The sequence below is a fragment of the Alligator sinensis genome, unplaced genomic scaffold (genome assembly GCF_000455745.1).
Source record: "Alligator sinensis unplaced genomic scaffold, ASM45574v1 scaffold1094_1, whole genome shotgun sequence".
NCBI classification, from domain to species: Eukaryota; Metazoa; Chordata; order Crocodylia; family Alligatoridae; genus Alligator; species Alligator sinensis.
In genome coordinates, this window is record NW_005842562.1 from 219,649 (window position 1) to 235,701 (window position 16,053).

General features: G+C 41.8%; 1 protein-coding gene and 1 pseudogene across 16 annotated transcripts in view; one reads left to right on the forward strand and one right to left on the reverse strand.

Moving 5' to 3' along the window:
• Window positions 1-12,964, forward strand: part of ADD1 (adducin 1) — a 125,029-nt gene extending 112,065 nt beyond the window's left edge. For 6 of the 16 annotated variants that reach the window (XM_025214066.1, XM_025214065.1, XM_025214067.1 and 3 more), the window contains 4 exons: window positions 3,224-3,380; window positions 4,697-5,083; window positions 5,888-5,983; window positions 10,367-12,964. In XM_025214066.1, coding sequence (XP_025069851.1) covers window positions 3,224-3,380; window positions 4,697-5,083; window positions 5,888-5,983; window positions 10,367-10,725 — 999 coding nt within the window. In that variant the 3' untranslated portion in view covers window positions 10,726-12,964. Of the gene's footprint in view, window positions 1-3,223; window positions 3,381-4,696; window positions 5,084-5,887; window positions 5,984-6,731; window positions 6,767-10,366 lie in introns of those variants that run through there. The other 10 variants (XM_014524036.2, XM_006032330.3, XM_006032331.3 and 7 more) reach the window with 4 other exon arrangements.
• A 1,876-nt stretch (window positions 12,965-14,840) lies between these two features.
• On the reverse strand, window positions 14,841-15,010 carry LOC112551694 (annotated as a pseudogene).
• Between the last annotated feature and the right edge of the window lie 1,043 nt (window positions 15,011-16,053).

Consider the following 16,053-nt stretch of genomic DNA (forward strand, 5'->3'; position numbering starts at 1 on the left):
TACAAGCCCATGCTGCTTATTGCTAATGGTTTGATTATTTTCTACATGTTTACATGCGCTGTGGCTGCATCTACATGAGACGCTGACTACGCATTTGTTACTGCGCAGGCATTTAGTACTTGCATAAACGAGTACTAAATGACTCGGAGTGACTGGAGTTACCGCGCAGTAGTGTTGCCGAACGGCTTTTGAGTGACGCTGACTGCGTACTAACTCGTTACTGCTACACAGTAGTGTCTCATCATGCTTCCTGCCATGTGACACTACTGCACAGTTGGCATCTCATGTAGATGCAGCCAGTGTGATTTTTTTGTTGTTTTGTTTAGTTACTGTTTGAACCCAAAGTCGTTGTGAGCATTATTTGTTTTCTTCCATTTTATCAAGAAAAACTATCACTCTTGACAGCTCACAGCTTTAAACTTGTTTACAGATAAATTACGACACTGAGAAAACACTACTAATTGGCGGGTCTTTTGTAGTTTAATGTGCTTATACTGGTGTAAGCAGAATGTCAAACTAAAACAGGTGGTTCTCCGGTACTTAAAAAGGGTAGCTCATGGAAATCTGCAAATACATCTTTTAAAAATGGAATGGTAGGTGTTACTTCCACAGCTGACGCAAGGGTTATTCTTATTTTATTGAAAATAACTGCTTAGTTTCTTTAAATAATGCTTCGTCTTTTCTTTGCTACTGGTTGTAATTTCCTACTGTGGTCAGTTTCTAGAAAATCAGTTTGGAAGTTGTAATCAGAAGCTCATAAATTCAGATAGGGACCAAATGAAATGTCCATGCAAATAGTCCCTAGTTTTATATTAAAAAGAAGTATTCAATGATAAGAGAAGTGTTGCTAAACAGAAAGCTAAACAGTCTGCCTTTCATGAACCAATGGGCTGTTAAAGGATGAAGTACATTTTAAAGATCTGACGAAGTTCAATACTTATTGCACGAACTGTATTATAATCAATATGGTTCCTCATCAGTAATTATAATATTAATATGATCTGATTTTGTAGTTTATATTGATGGCTTTTCCTTATTCTGAAGATGCAGATGACGACAAATGCATAATGCTAATCTTTCCTTTTTCATGAATGTTTCTGATTTCTCATCGTTGAGCAGGAGGAGAGAGGACTTCCAACACTTCTGTGAATGAACTTTCTTGTTAAAATCTGCTAAGGCAGTTTAGAAATAATTTTGCTATTTTCATAGCAAATGTTTCATTTGAACCAGAGTGGGGGGTTAGATGTCAGGGTGTCCAGAGTAAGAGGTACGCTGGTCCAGAAAGCAGTTTCATTACTGCCAACCCAAGTTAGCAAGAACAGATTCTCTGGGGCATTTTGGTAGCTAATTGGCAAAAGAAAAAAAGGATACTTGATACCTGCTTTGGCCCTAAACATTAGATTTGTTTTTATAAGGTTCCTAAATTGTTCTTCCATTAACATGAAAATAAAATAGATTGTAGTTGCTGGCAGTCTATGCTAACATGAGGAAATAGGCTCTTGCTCAGTTGAACATTTAAATAATGAGTTAACAAAGAAAAGCATCTCATTTTGAGGGACAGATGTCCTCTCCCTTCCTCTTTCCTACCTCTATGCAATATAGTGGTATTTCCATTGCACACTTCCCCTAATTTGAGCAGGTGGTGATAGATGTTATATAAAGCGCTTTCACTTTGGATTTAATTTAAGGCATAGCATGGCAACAGTGTTTCTCCATGTCATCTGGTCATCACCATACTCTGCTGATGTTGGCTGCTTGACCTGAGTGTATCCTTTGGCAATTAGTCTCTTTGTGTCCCTGGATTGCATCCAGAGAGATGCAGGTGCCTGGAGCTGTTGTCTCAGGCTTTCACGCACATCTCACTGTTTATTCATTCTTTGGCTCATTGTCCACCAAGAGCATCTAATCTGACTCCAGCTGGAGCTGATGATGTCTTCTCAGCAGCTTGTATCATTCAGAAAAATAATCCCATGGCTTTCTGTACAGTAAAAACCTCTCGTGCCTGCTGTACCTTGTAATTTTTCTCTTCAGTACCGTTTACTATTTTAACTGTACACAGCACTTACACTTTGGATTTTAAGTATTAATACAAGTAACAGTTTGACATGGAAACAACTTAGAGATGCATCCTGTTATTTAAATACATCATACTTAATGCTCAACATATTCCAGTGATCCTTTCCTACACCTAGCACACAGCAGTATTGTACAGCTTTGAAACTATCTGGATTGCATTTGTGCTTTCATAAGGAGAAGGCTTTAGGACTTAACTAAAATTGCCTCACTGACCAAAGAATAAATCTTAGATATTTGTTCCGATGAAAGCATAGGCTATGCATCAGATGCTAGTTCTCCAGCATATTATCTATCATGCCAGAAAACAGGGCAGGGTGGCACATTAGAGACTAACTCATTTAGAGAGGCATATGTTTTTGTTGGTGGCAGCCCATTTCGTCACGATCCTATGATGTTTGTGGGGGGAGAGTGACTGTCCTGGGTAGCTGCTCACTCCCTGTTCTTGGCCTTTGAACATATATTATTAGCAGTCTAACAGTCTTTCTTTATCCCATTTATATTAAAGATATTAAATAAACATGCTAACACCAGTGAGGACATATTAACATTTCTAAACACTCAGTATTATTACAGACACTTGCAAAATGCTTTTAATTTGGGGTACTTACGATAGCTAATTAACTTTTTCCTGTAACATCTCTTAGCTACTAGTAATTGCTTTTTCTCTAAACATTGAATATTTATAAATACTAGGCTTGATCCCATAAGCATTCTCTATGAGAATCCCATTAATTTCTGCTGGAGCACCATGCTCAGAAAGTTTCCAGAATTGGGACCATTATCTTCTTTCTGTTATTCTAAAGAAACTTGATATATTCACATAAATAAATATAATCCAACAAAGCCTGTTTGGCCACTGCTATTTGATGTACTGTTCAATAGTGGATATTCCCTGGTTGAAAACACTGATGTCTATGTAGACTTTTAGTTGAGACGTATTTTTTATTTAAAATTAAACAACCTTTAAAGATCCTAATTGTTAATAGTGCTTATTAAACCCCAAAGAAAATAAACACCAACATTTTCTCTTTTTTTTTTTATCAGACCTATCTTTTTGTTTTATTTTGGCTGCTTGTAGCCTCAACCTTTGTCACGGTTCTCTGAATTTTGTTTAGTGGCACACACATCCCCATTGTTTTTTTGGCAGGGAGAACTGGTGACTGCATCAAAAGCAATCATTGAGAAGGAATATCAGCCAAAAGTTATAATGAGTACAACAGGACCAAATCCCTTCAATAAACTCACTGATCGAGAACTGGAAGAGTATCGCAAAGAAGTTGAGAGGAAGCAGAAAGGGTCTGAAGGTTGGTTTGCTCTTAACCTCTAGTAATAAGTATTGCTGTCATTTTGTACTGGGAGTGTGGTCTGTCTGTCTCTCTTACTCGCAGGAATGGGAACCAGAGTTTTCTACATTCTTAATCTTGACTTTTACAGTGGCCTCCCTCTGTAACCACAGACATGTTGCTTAACCTTTTTCAGCTTTAGTGTGTCCAAATGTAAATTAGAGACCTAGAAAGCACCTCTGGAGATGAGAAGCACCATTTAAGCGTTATGAAGTATTTAACCAAAATCCGAGGAATTTAGATTGAAAAAACAAAACTCATTAGAGGCAAAAGTGAATATTGGTCACCTGTTCTACAGAATTTGGCCAATTACTATTGCCATTTGGAAGTTTCATGTGGAAACTTGAGACTTCATTCAGTCAAACTTTTCATTGCACTTGGAACAGCAGATTGTTCCCATTTTAATATTGGAAGTTAGCCTGATGAGTAAAACATGCCATTGCTACTAGGCTACAAGATTAAATATTTTGACTTGGTGAAAGTAGGAGACCTGCTAAGTATGTTGAGTTGGGAAAACACAGAACAAAACATGCACGTTGGTACATGAAATGTTTATCGCAAGGCCAGCAGAGAGATGATCATGGTTCGTCTCAGGACTGTCTAGAACCAAAAAAATCTCTGAACGATCAGAAAATGGAAGAGCATCATACTGCACTATGGGAGAAGACACTGCAGCATTTGGAGGATTTGTCTTGCTTTATTTGTGTATAAAATTTTATGTAGCAGAAGTTATGGCCTGCATTGGCATGCTGGAGGACTCATTTTGCCAGTCTTTACCAAAGGCAAGTAGGCCCTCTGGACAGGACATTGGACTGAAACTAAGATGACCTGGTCTTGACACTGGTCCTGACAGGGACCTGTTTTATGTCTTGGGATCCCTCTCAGACTTGTACTGCCTGGTCTTTTTAGATTATCAACAATTTTGGGCACAGACTATTTTTTTAGTGCATGTTCATACAGTGGGACCTCAGTCTTGGTAGAGGTTTCCAGGCATTAATGTAATACCAATTTTAAATAATTTATGTTGTAATAATTGAATACATTTCCTCAAATTTCTGTAAGGGGACTTATTCCATATTATTAATAATAGTCTGTGCTGCACTTGCTCTCATTCTGATAGCTTGATATTTATGTTCAGAGGGTTGTGAATTCTGCCTACCTTTTGTTTTGCATGTGCAGGTATTAGAGCAGGTTTTGGGCATGAGCTATTCTGTTACTATCTATGCCTGTGTAATTGCATACACCTTTTTTTCTGTGCATTGCTGCATTCTACGTAGATAAGGTTTCAAAATATGGAGAGACTGTGTTATTGAGACAGACACCACCTGGGAAACCAAATGATTTGCTTAAGAGTCAGAGCATCAGGGAACAAACTGGTTCAGATAAAAAGTCTCTGGAGGTGCAAGGCAGATCCAAAGCCTTTCCAGGAGCAGTGAAGCTACCGGCCCTGAAGATTTTGCAGAATCCTGATGGATCAACACTTTCTAAGCAGTTAGAAAATTCTGAGCTCTCTGCTGCGCAGGTTTCTTGTCAAACCACGCAGCAGGTCAGCACACATCTTAACCGGGAGGAGCCAGATGAGCAGAAGTCCCCTCACAAGGAATTTCACTCAGCAGTCATCAAAGCATTAAGCTCCAATCCTGACCTTTTGGCTGAGGCCTCAGGTATTAATGAGTATGGTACAGCTGTGCTGCCAATCAAGGGGGAATCCAGCCTCTCACTTAATCTTCACCTCTGGAATCTCTATCTCTGGACATCCTTGGTTTGTGAGCCAAGGGGCTGATTTCATTTCTTAATTGGAGTTTCTCTTGCCTGGGGTGAACTGTGTGGACGGTGCTTTGGTACTGAGGAAATCTCTTGTTTCTGAGGAATAAGATTTCTTTTCAGTAATATTTGCTCACTGATAAATAAGTCCTGCTTGAAGATGCAGGAGGGTGGGGAACCTTTTTTTATTATTTAAAAAAAATAAAGCCACTGCCAAATCTATTTGGAATAATTGCAGTTCATTGCATGTCACTTTATGATGATCTGTCTCTGCACCTTTCCATCCTTTCCTTTGCAGAATGTCCCTTTCATTTATTTCAAGGTTCTGCAAATAAATTCAAAGCAAGCAAAAGAACTTTGTTTATTCAGCTTTGGCATCCTTTGGCCAGGTGGGCATTTCTTCCTCTGGGTCGTTCCCCACAATCCATCCCTGTCAAGAATGGCGTTATCAAAGCAGGCACCCAGAGCAGTCTGACTTCTATGTCTTTTCAGTCCGTTTCATTGGCAAGGAGTTGGACAACGCTGGTCTGTTGATCACATGAATCTTTTGCCTGCTTTGGAATTATTAAGCATTCTGACAATTTGCATTCAGAAAAAGTTATTCCCAGATGATTTTTAGGGGTGCAGGGGACATGTGTGGTGTATGCATTCCTAACAGTTGCGTGTGCTGTTTGGTTTTCACTTCCATGCTGATGCATGAGTAGAGCCTTCAGAAGATGCCAGACAAGAGAAAGAAAAGAGTGTCCCAGACCCTCCTTCAGCTCGCACTCCTCCCAGCACACCGATTAAGCTAGAAGAAGGTATGTTACTTCTTGCTGGGGGTGGGGGGCAGAATCTGGTAGCTACACAAGTATGGACTGAAGCATGAATGTATGCAAACTAGACTATGTAGACTAGTAAAAAGGATTTTTTAGTTTTTTTAACAGTCTTGTGGAGCTTTGTAACTAACTGTCCTAGGAGTTCTGCTCACAATAACAAAGAAGTGTGCACTGTCCTTCGGACCACTTAGTATCCTTCCAAATTACCATTTTGAAATTTCTGCACTGTTTCTTTCCTTGGCACATTCTGAGCAAGAATTGCTGCGGTGAAGCACAATGTTCTGTCACCTTGTGAATCAGAGCTTTGTTAAACTGAACATGAGTAATTAGTTTGGAAAATCCTCACTGATTGCACATTTCTTGAATATTGTGTTTGGATTACACCTCCAGAAATATTTGACTCTTAGTTTGATTGGGTAACCCAGTGTAGCAAAAGTATCTGTCAAGTGGGAAAAGGGCTGGGAAAGTCTAGGGGTTTTTTTTGCTGTTGTTGCAAAATCTAGGATATAAATATCAATACCAGGTGTAATCTAATTTGTCTTGTGTTACCTTTACCTTGTACTTTGGATATTATCACTTGTCTGTTACAAAGTCTCCATTCACTACTTCATCGCATCCTGTTTTCTATAAGAATGGTTGCAACCATTCTTCTAATTTAACACAATGGCTGTGATGAATGCACAGATTCTCTACTTGTGCTTTTTTCTTCTTGTGGCTGCGTTGCAAACAGGAGGTGGATATGCTAAAGAGTACCTGTTACCATAGTAAGTATCATCCCATACTCTGACTTGTTTCTGCTTCTTTCCCAGAGTTTTCTGTGCTTTGCTTCATTCTATTGCATCTTTGTTGTTTACTGAGTTTCGTTTTTTTTGTTTGTGTTTTAACAACAACAAAAAAAGTCAGGCATTTTCAGACAGTGACAGACATTAAGTTCTTTAGTTGCTGCTTTCCCAGAATATTTGTTAATTAAATGCATCTTACATGTAAGTTTGGAATCTTGGAAGGGGAAAGTCCACGTATCTCGGTGACTTTCCCTTCGGACTATACGTAAGACTCAACAGCTCCTTCACCTTATACGCCTGTGTTCTTGTTCAAAAGGCAGTTGCTTCTTGCAACTCAAAGAATATGCAAGTTGAACTATTCTTGGGTGCCTCTTCCATCATTAATAAGCTGGTAAAACAGGAACTTTGCCTGTGTTGGCTTTTCAGGGCTAATAAAATATTAATTTTATACAGATGTGCTTGTACCATATTTTCTTACATATAACATGCACCTTTTGCCCCAAAATCAGCCCCCAAAATTGGTGTGTGTTTTAAGTGAGGAAGTTGTTTTCTTTGCTGAAAAAGAGGCAAGCCTGGAGACCGTGTGCATGCCAGACAGCTTCCCAGGTAGTGGAGTCCTGTGTTAACCCTCTTATAGCCATAGCTTTTGGCTGAGCGCTGTAGCTTGTGCCTGAAGCAGGAAGTGAGCTCCTGGTGGTGTATCTTGATGAGGCTTGTTATGTGGAAACAACACTTGATTTACAGGAACTTTAAATAAAGAACAACTTACAATAAAGAGCGAGCAGTCTTATTACTGCTCTTGGAAGGGTTTGGGGCCAACCTTGTGTGAGCTAGCTAGCACAAGTCCTCTTGGGAACATAACTAACATGTCCAAGAAGTAATGTGGTGTCCCAAAAGAGACAGTCCAGGCACCTGGCACAATTGACAGGAGGAACTTCCTGGTGCCACATTTCCTGGACACTGTTCCAGGAGGATTTACTCTACATCTCACACTCAGTCCTGACTCTGGATTTTTTTTCTGCATTCTGCCTTAAAAAACAAGGTGTACGTTTCATTTGAGGGCATGCAGTATGTGAGAAAATATGGTATTTTCCAAACCAAGGAAGTTATGACAATACCATGACCTCTGCAACTGACAGGCTCTCTGTTGGGCGAGGGTGCTGTTCTCACAGGCACTTTTCTCACTGCAACTATTCTTCAAATATACTTTTCAAAATGTTACCTTTCTTTGATGGCAATTCAGTAATGCCAGTGTGTGTGTGTGTGTGTGTGTGTGTGTGTGTGTGTGTGTGGTTACAGTTGCCAACCCTCCCAGATTGGCCAGGAGTCTACCAGAATAGGCATCGATCTCCCGGTGACTATTGAAAGCAATCTGGGAGATCTTAATAGGATATTTTAAGAAAATGAAATTAATGACATTACATCACATTGGGGAGAAAATCTCCTGGAATAGCTTGAGTCAGAGCTGGCAACCCTAGTGTGTGCGTGTGTGTCCATGTTTGAAAAAAACCCTTTTATCTCCATAACTCCACTATGGCCAGAGTTGTGAATACAAGTGTTACTGATCGGCTGCAGAGTTTGCTGCCTCGCTGTCTGTGTGTGTGGGAAATACCACATCTCCAGGGAGATTTTGACATTCCTAAGTGTTGCCATGTCTGAAATTGGGTTTGGACTTCTTTTGAACCCCTCGCTGATAGAAGTCCTCAAGTCCCTGAGGGTATTGGCCCCTTCCATGGTAACTTTGTCCCATTGGACTGATGTGGAGTTTGTAGCGTTCCCGTATTCGAGCAAAAACTGCCCCGGGGTCAGAGAGACTTGCTGCGCTCTAGTGAATGATCCGTCTGAGGAGAGTTCCTGAGGCTACGCAAAATAGTTCATTTAGAGAAATGAGTTGTAAATCATTTTTATGTAAGTGTAGTGTACAGGAAAGGGCAGATGCTGTTTAAATGTCAGTAGCTTCTAATGCTTTTTTTGTGAATAATCCAGAAATCTTTTCTTTTCTTTTTGGTTTTTTTTAAGTTTCTAATTACCTTGAAAATCACTCATGGTACATGCACAAGGGAATTAGTCTGATTAATGCCTTTCACTCAAATTCCTGATGGAAAACACCAGACAGTTGGTAATACTGAAAAGACTAGTGGGGTTTTTGTACCACAAATAAACTGCTGTGAAATGGTCATAAGGGGCTAATCAGACTAGAGCCTTGTGAGGCAACTCTTAACATACATAAAAGCTTTCTCTTTTACCTTTTTAAATCCTCTCCTTAATAACATAATTTCAACCTCTAACATCTGTGTTGGGAACGTTTGGCTTGATGCTGAGTTTGACGTGGTTTCCACTAGTCTGACACTGAGAGCTCACAACACGCTAGGTATTCACAGCGACGCAGGATGAGGACTTTTCAGTTCTGTTCTTTAAAGATACTGTCAAATACTGAGTCTGTAGGAGTGGTGATGACCTTCAGTGTTTTGAAATAAATCTAATGCTCTTACCAAATGTATTCTCTCACTTGTAGCAAGCTTGAATTACTAAAGGGGAAATGTTGCCCCTCCCTTTCTTGTAGTTCACAAACCACCATGCTCTGGTTTTCATCCTCTTGGGGGTTTTTTTATGCAGCAGCAGCAACGCTTATGAATTTGACACAGCTAACAGAAAGCTTATTAATTGGTGCTTCCCATGCATACTGGGTCTTACATGCTCAGTGCCAGTCCATTTGCTTTGCAGTAACAGGATGTAATTAAAATTATTTTTTTATGAAGAGGGGTTTAAAGCTGAATGTTGCTAAACATCACCGATGACTACAGGGATCCAGGTCAGGTCAGGCTGAAATGCAGAGTGTGCATAAGACTGTTACAAGGACTTTGCACCACTTTAGACCTACTTACCCCCTGGCCAACCCCAATGGAAGGCTGGATAAGCAGCCACATCCAGTGTAAGTTGGTCTGGCAAACTGGGCTTGGCTAATTTAATTTAACAACATGCTAAACCCCATAACACGAGTAAATAGTGTAAAAATTAATAAAGGCTTTGCAATAAAAGACCTCAACTGGAAATTATCTTTGTCATCAAATCCTCTCTGAGAAGCATCATGTGAGTTACCAGACTTATAAATAAGTGGGTTGGCAAATTGGGAATTAATGATTTTAGCTGACCTTCGGCCATAGGCTTGTAGTGAGCTGTAACCTTGTTCCATCCCACCAAATCTAAAAGCACTTTAGAATTAGGAACCAAGTGATGCCAACTCCTGAATGCCAAAGTTGTAGGTTTAATCCCATGTTCTCTGTGCTAAAAATTGTCCCTTCATTTGCAAAGAAAATAACATTGCAATGTTATGAATAAACCCTTCCCATTTACTCTTGGTGAGTTAGACCACCATGGATGGAATCAACTGTGGAAGGTAAAAATAATCATTTGATATTCCACATGTATCCCAGTGCCCAAAGCGAAAGTAAATATGCAAGTTTGGCAGGATTTACATTAGTCTGAACTAGGCTCTCACATGAAGCACTGGCTATCATATAGCTTAATGCATTTTCAAGGAGGCCAGTGCACTCTAACTAAATATTTCATGTCAATCCATTAGAGACACTGCAGGAACAGACTTACAAAGATGACAGTGATGCTGCAACTTTCAAGCAAACCCTCCCAGACCTCACCCCTGATGAGCCTTCAGAAGCACTCAGCTTCCCAACCTTCGGAAAGGAGGAAGAGGAAGGTAAATGTGACGAAGATCTGACCAAAGGCCAGACTGAGTCACCTGCAGTGGAAAATCAAGAACCCCAGTCTCAGCCTGCTGAAGAGGCAGTAACACCCACAGCTGAGGAAGGGGCAACTGCCGATCCAGGGAGTGATGAATCCCCGGGAAAGTCCCCATCCAAAAAGAAAAAGAAGTTCCGCACTCCTTCCTTCCTGAAGAAGAACAAAAAGAAGAGTGACTCCTAAAGGCCAAATGCACTGCAGAAACACTGTCATAGTTTAACATCTAAACTCATTAACCACTAGAATGTACCAGATTGTACTGAGTGTTTTGTCTTATTATGTAAAGGAATGCAACAAATAAACCAACCAACCCTTCAAGTGATAGCTTGATTGTTTAAGGCTATAACAGGAAACTAATGTGCAAAAAGGTGCTAATCCTGTGTTCTCAGCAGCTAACCACAGATCCAAGCCCCAATTTGTAAACAAACAAAATGGCTTCCATGAGGAAGACCCTAAACCACCGTTTTTAATTTCAAGCCCATGTTGCTTAACAGAAGAGCATATTTTTCACAAGGCCACATTCCCGATGCAGCATCTGCTCACTCTTGACCGTGCTCTGTTCCAATATTGTACTTAACCTGTCACAAATGGGGGCTTGTTTTTAACTAGTGCATTGCAGAGAGGATGCTTTTGCACGTGCATTTTAGAGAGGGCACATTCTTGAACTGAGATGTAAGCTTCTGTACTGAGTGATTACAGATCATGTGCTAGTACAGCTTTGAGACTCTCCGTATTGCTCCTGTTCACTATTGTAACAGTAGATCCAACACTCTTCCACTCGCATTCTCTTTTGTGGTATAGCTGGGACTTACACTTAACCTCGTGGTGTCTAAGCAAATTGAACTGATGGTGGTGTTTTCTGCTGATTCTGTGTGTTCAAAGAACCCTTGCTTTTCTACTAACTACAATATAGTGAAACCTGCCTTATAGACCTGCCTCCTTGACAAAAGTGATGCATTGGCAAGAATCAAACTCCTAATAGTTTGGTATTTTGAGGTCTCATCCTATTTTCAACAGGAAAATAGTAGCCGAAAGCATATGGGATACTTTCAAGTGATGAGCTAGAGCATGGGCAATTGCCTTTTGGGTTTGGTTCTTAATACAGGTTCCCCTAAGTTGATAAACTTCCCCAGGTTCAAATGCAAACTTACTGCATATAAGCTGTTTACAGGCTTGTGTCTTTATCCCTTCTTCCCCCCACCAGCCATCAAAAACCTAAATGCTTACACATTTTTATATTAATCCTTTTGTTTCACTTACAGGCGCTGCTATTTCTTGACCCCTGTGTTGCCAGCAGTGGTTAAATCAGGAACAGAAATTCCTTCTAGCATTCCAGGGGTTGCCATAACCATTTAGCACATAGTGTAGTTGGGAAGATGATAGTCTCCTTTGACTTTCCCATCCTCTTTGCACTCCTTGTGCCTCTGTCGCTGAGCACATGCGCAGATCCAGCATCAAGGAATTTCCTTGAAAAAGCAAAATATTTTCTTCTGCTGCACTTGCGTGTGACTGCAAACATCTTCATTTGCCCCAACCATAAAAGAGTGGAATCCTTGCAATTTTAGGGGTCAGATATGACCCATTTCTGGTGGTAACAGCAGAAAACTTTTAAGAGGTCCTTCCATGGGAGAAAAATATTGGCTTGCCTTCAGTGTCTGTACCTGAAAATAATTTACTATGGGTGGAACCATTTAGGACTGTATCAGAAGAACCCTGTTTGAGAGCCAGTAACATAGACATTGAATGCCTTATGTGTGCAGTGGGAGAGCAAGGAACAGTAGCTACAGGTTATGCGCTGTAGAGATAAGGCCTACATTAGGCCTCAGACACCTAGATTCTTCAGACCAGTTTCAGGTAGCAAAGGAAAGAGGGAAGACAACCTCACCAGAGATGCCAATTAGCACTGTAAGGTTGCAAGTGAGAAAAGAGGGTTAGTGGCAGTAAATAACACCGCCAGAGATTTAACTTTTATTTTGCAAAGGGTAGAGGTAAGGTGGAATTAGAAACAACAGCACATCACTGCATAAGAGAGACACCTAAACAGCAATGTTTAGCAAGGACTGCATGGCACTAATGGCTTTGAGCTTGTATTTTAACCTTGTATGTCCTCTGTACACTAGGAAGCATACAGTACTTATCTTACTTTGCTAAATTGTGTTTTATCGCCAGGGTCGTAATTACATTACTAATTGCTCTATGTTTCAGTTAATGGAGTCCTTCCATTTATCTTTGACCACATATGCAACGATTTTTAATTTCTAATTTTGTAGTCTGTTCTTTGAATTCTTTGTATGACAATATGAAATCTAGTTGTGTACAGTATGGCTACACACTTTGGGATGGGGGGGTCAAAGTCCTGTATTTTTCTTTCTTCGTTGTATCATTAAGTTCTACTCACAAATAAAAGTCTTCTTTAAAAGTGTAAGGGTTTTTTCCTCTCTCTTCTGAAAGCAGTGGTACAGTTTTAGCTTCTCTATGAGAATGGAGCTAAATCAGCCTGGTTGGAGCACTGTGGGAGCACGTTGTAATGGTTGAAGAAAGGTTTTGTTCTAAATAAACTGGTCACATCTCTGTTCCAGACTAGAACAGTGTCTAGCAGTCTGGCCAGAGCCCCTGAACTGAAGTAACAATAAGCAACAGAGACAGGCAGTAAAAGGGAGCAACATCTAAAATTAAATTGAGGGAGCTTGCAGACAGAGTACAAAGAAGCCCCTTCATGTTGCAGCCAGTGTCGTCCTCAGAGAATTTGCCGGAGCTAAGCGCGGCGGGAAGGTCAGTCATTGCTTCCAGGTTGGTTATAGTTCTGCCCACTCAAGCAGTGTATCGGATTGATAACATTGCCCTTAAAGGGCTAATACCAGGATGCGGATACGCGCTGCTCTCTGCCAGGACATGCTCAAGGTTTCAGAAGCACCACTTCTGATGGGCGGATCCCTTCTTGGTCCATTATTTGTATTACAGTAACTGCTGGTCCACATGCACTGATTTAGTGGTTTGAAATCTGAAAAATGCCACATAGTTTGCTGAAATGCTGTGGTGAGAGCCAAGCTGCTCCCACCTTAAACCTGTTTGTTGGGGCACTTCCTTTGGGAAGTGGGAGATGCAGATTCAGACTGAGGCTGAGAAGAGCCTAGATTCCAGCTCTCCTGTTTACTTAATGCACTTGCCACTAGCCCTTGGGGAAAGGTGGCGAGGGATCCTCACCCCCACCTCCAGCGAGACCTGGATCCCATGATGGCGATGTGCATCCCAGGGCCAAATGTCTGGTCCTACCTCTCTTCCCTCCACCCTGTAGTTAGCTTCTGTTACCTGCCTATAAGCAACTCCCTGCCAGTGCTTAGGCTATGTGAGACACAAAGGCTGCCTATTGAGAGAATAGGAGCGCTCTGTGCCTCCCTGGACAGAGTAGGATCGTTCCTTTAAAGTAGGAGGCATGTTTTTGAGTGATTGGCTGCATAGGCAGTGACATACAGAAGGGAATAAAATTTGCTTTTTTGTCTTTTTCAGTTATTCGTTAGGATCACTCCGTTTCTCCTCTGAGCACAGTTCTAACTGGATTTAAGTGTTCCCAGAGACAAACAGGAAGCTATAGAAACTTTTGTCCAAGGTTAGAAAGACAGGGGGAAAAGAAATTTAAAAAAAAGAAAGAAAGAAGAGAAGATGTAACCTAAGGAATGAACTGAACTTGGATCATAAGTGGCAGTGATAAGAGCTCAGATAAAGGTATGTAATTAAAATCAGCACTTAAAAAAACATAGTTACTCTCTAGGACAGCGGTTCTCAACCTTTGTTGTACCACGACTCATTTATAAACACCAATGGTCAGTCCTGACCCAGTGCCCCTCCCCCGACCCACTGCCCCTGTCCCCAGACCCCCCAGTGTGTAGGGCGGGGCGTGTGGGGTGGCGCATGGGGGCCCCAAGCAGGCCCTCGTCGGCTGGAACGCTGCGGTATCCCGCATTTCCTCCTTTTAAAGGAGAATCCGTTTTCTAAATTTCATTTGCACCCTTTTCATATATTCCTGCGACCTGCTAAGTGGGTCACGACCAAGGGATTGAGAAATGCTGGACTAGACCTCCTGAGGTCCCTTCTAGCCCTAATTTTCTATGATTCCATGAGGACAGCATCCACGCTGCCTCCAAGCCACACCCCTTTCAACCACACTCTCTGTTCGGGTGCAGGAACAGTCACATAAACTGATTCTCTGCTGACAACTACGCCACCTTACTGCTAAGACCACCAGGCATCTCAAGTAACACAAGTGTAAGTTCTATTTTTGATACTGCCACATGTTCCCCAAAGGGGGAACCACTCCTGGAAACACTGCAATACCACGCTGATGCACGGAGGGAATAGAGCAAGCTCTGATTCCCCTCCCAGGTCCAAAAATCCCTCAACACTAAGCCCTCCCATGGAAGGCATATCAGATATTATGGCTGATAAGACCAGGCACTTAAAAAAAATGTATGCATTCCAAGCCAAATTAGCCAAAACTAATTCCAAATCCAACAGTCCAGAACTGTAAGTGGCCCTACATGCTACCGGCAAACATCTTCCACCTCCATCTGGGGCTTCAGATGTTTCCAGATCCTTTGGCAGGCATCCTACTTGCAGGCCCAAGCCCAGAGGCTTGGGGTTCAGATGCCCCCGAGTTTTGCTTGCTCTCAGCCATCAGGCCGCAGGAGCAAGCTAGGGAGAAGACCCCCATTTCCATAAAGTGGGCTTAAAGGTGCTACACCTCAGCAGGTACTGAACCATGCCAGAAGAGAAGTTCTCCCCAGGTGCACTTTAGGAAAACTGCCTTCATGGACACAGATGCATGTTATTTCCCCCTGCCAGGTTAAGAACAGATTTTTTTTTTTTTAAGAACTGTTTCATATTCCAAGCCAGATCAGCCAAATCCATGAGTCAGTCCAGAACCGTAAGTGGCCCTACAACCAGCAAACATCCTCTACCCCCACCAGGGGCTTCAGATATTTCCAAAGTCTTTTGGCAGGCATCCTACGTGCAGGCCCAAGCCCGGAGGGTTGGGGGTTCAGATACCCCCAAGTTTCGCCTGCCCTCAGCCATATGGCTGCAGGAGCAAGCTAGGGAGGAGCCTCTCACGTCCATAAAGTGGGCTTTAAACCCCAACACCTCAGCAGGTACTAAACCACACCAGAAGAACAGTTACCCCCGGGAGCACTTAAGGAAAACTGCCTTCATGGACCCAGATACATGGTGAGTTAAGTGCCCAGAACTGCCAAAGCCCAGTTGGTGTCCACACGGGATGCTACCGTGTCTCTCGCTTGAGGGACCCAGTCTGGTAGGTGTACGAGATGAGCCCAAATACGACGAGGCTAGCAGAGGTAGTGTTGGTCTCTTACTCATAGTTGTCCAGGGTTAGTGCACTTGCCTGAGACATGGGAGACCATAAGTGTGGTACATCTCCAGCCTGAACTGATTTAAATCCATGAGTGAATTAGGAGGCTATAAGGCATTCAAGGATGTGGATCAGTCAGTCCTCTCCTG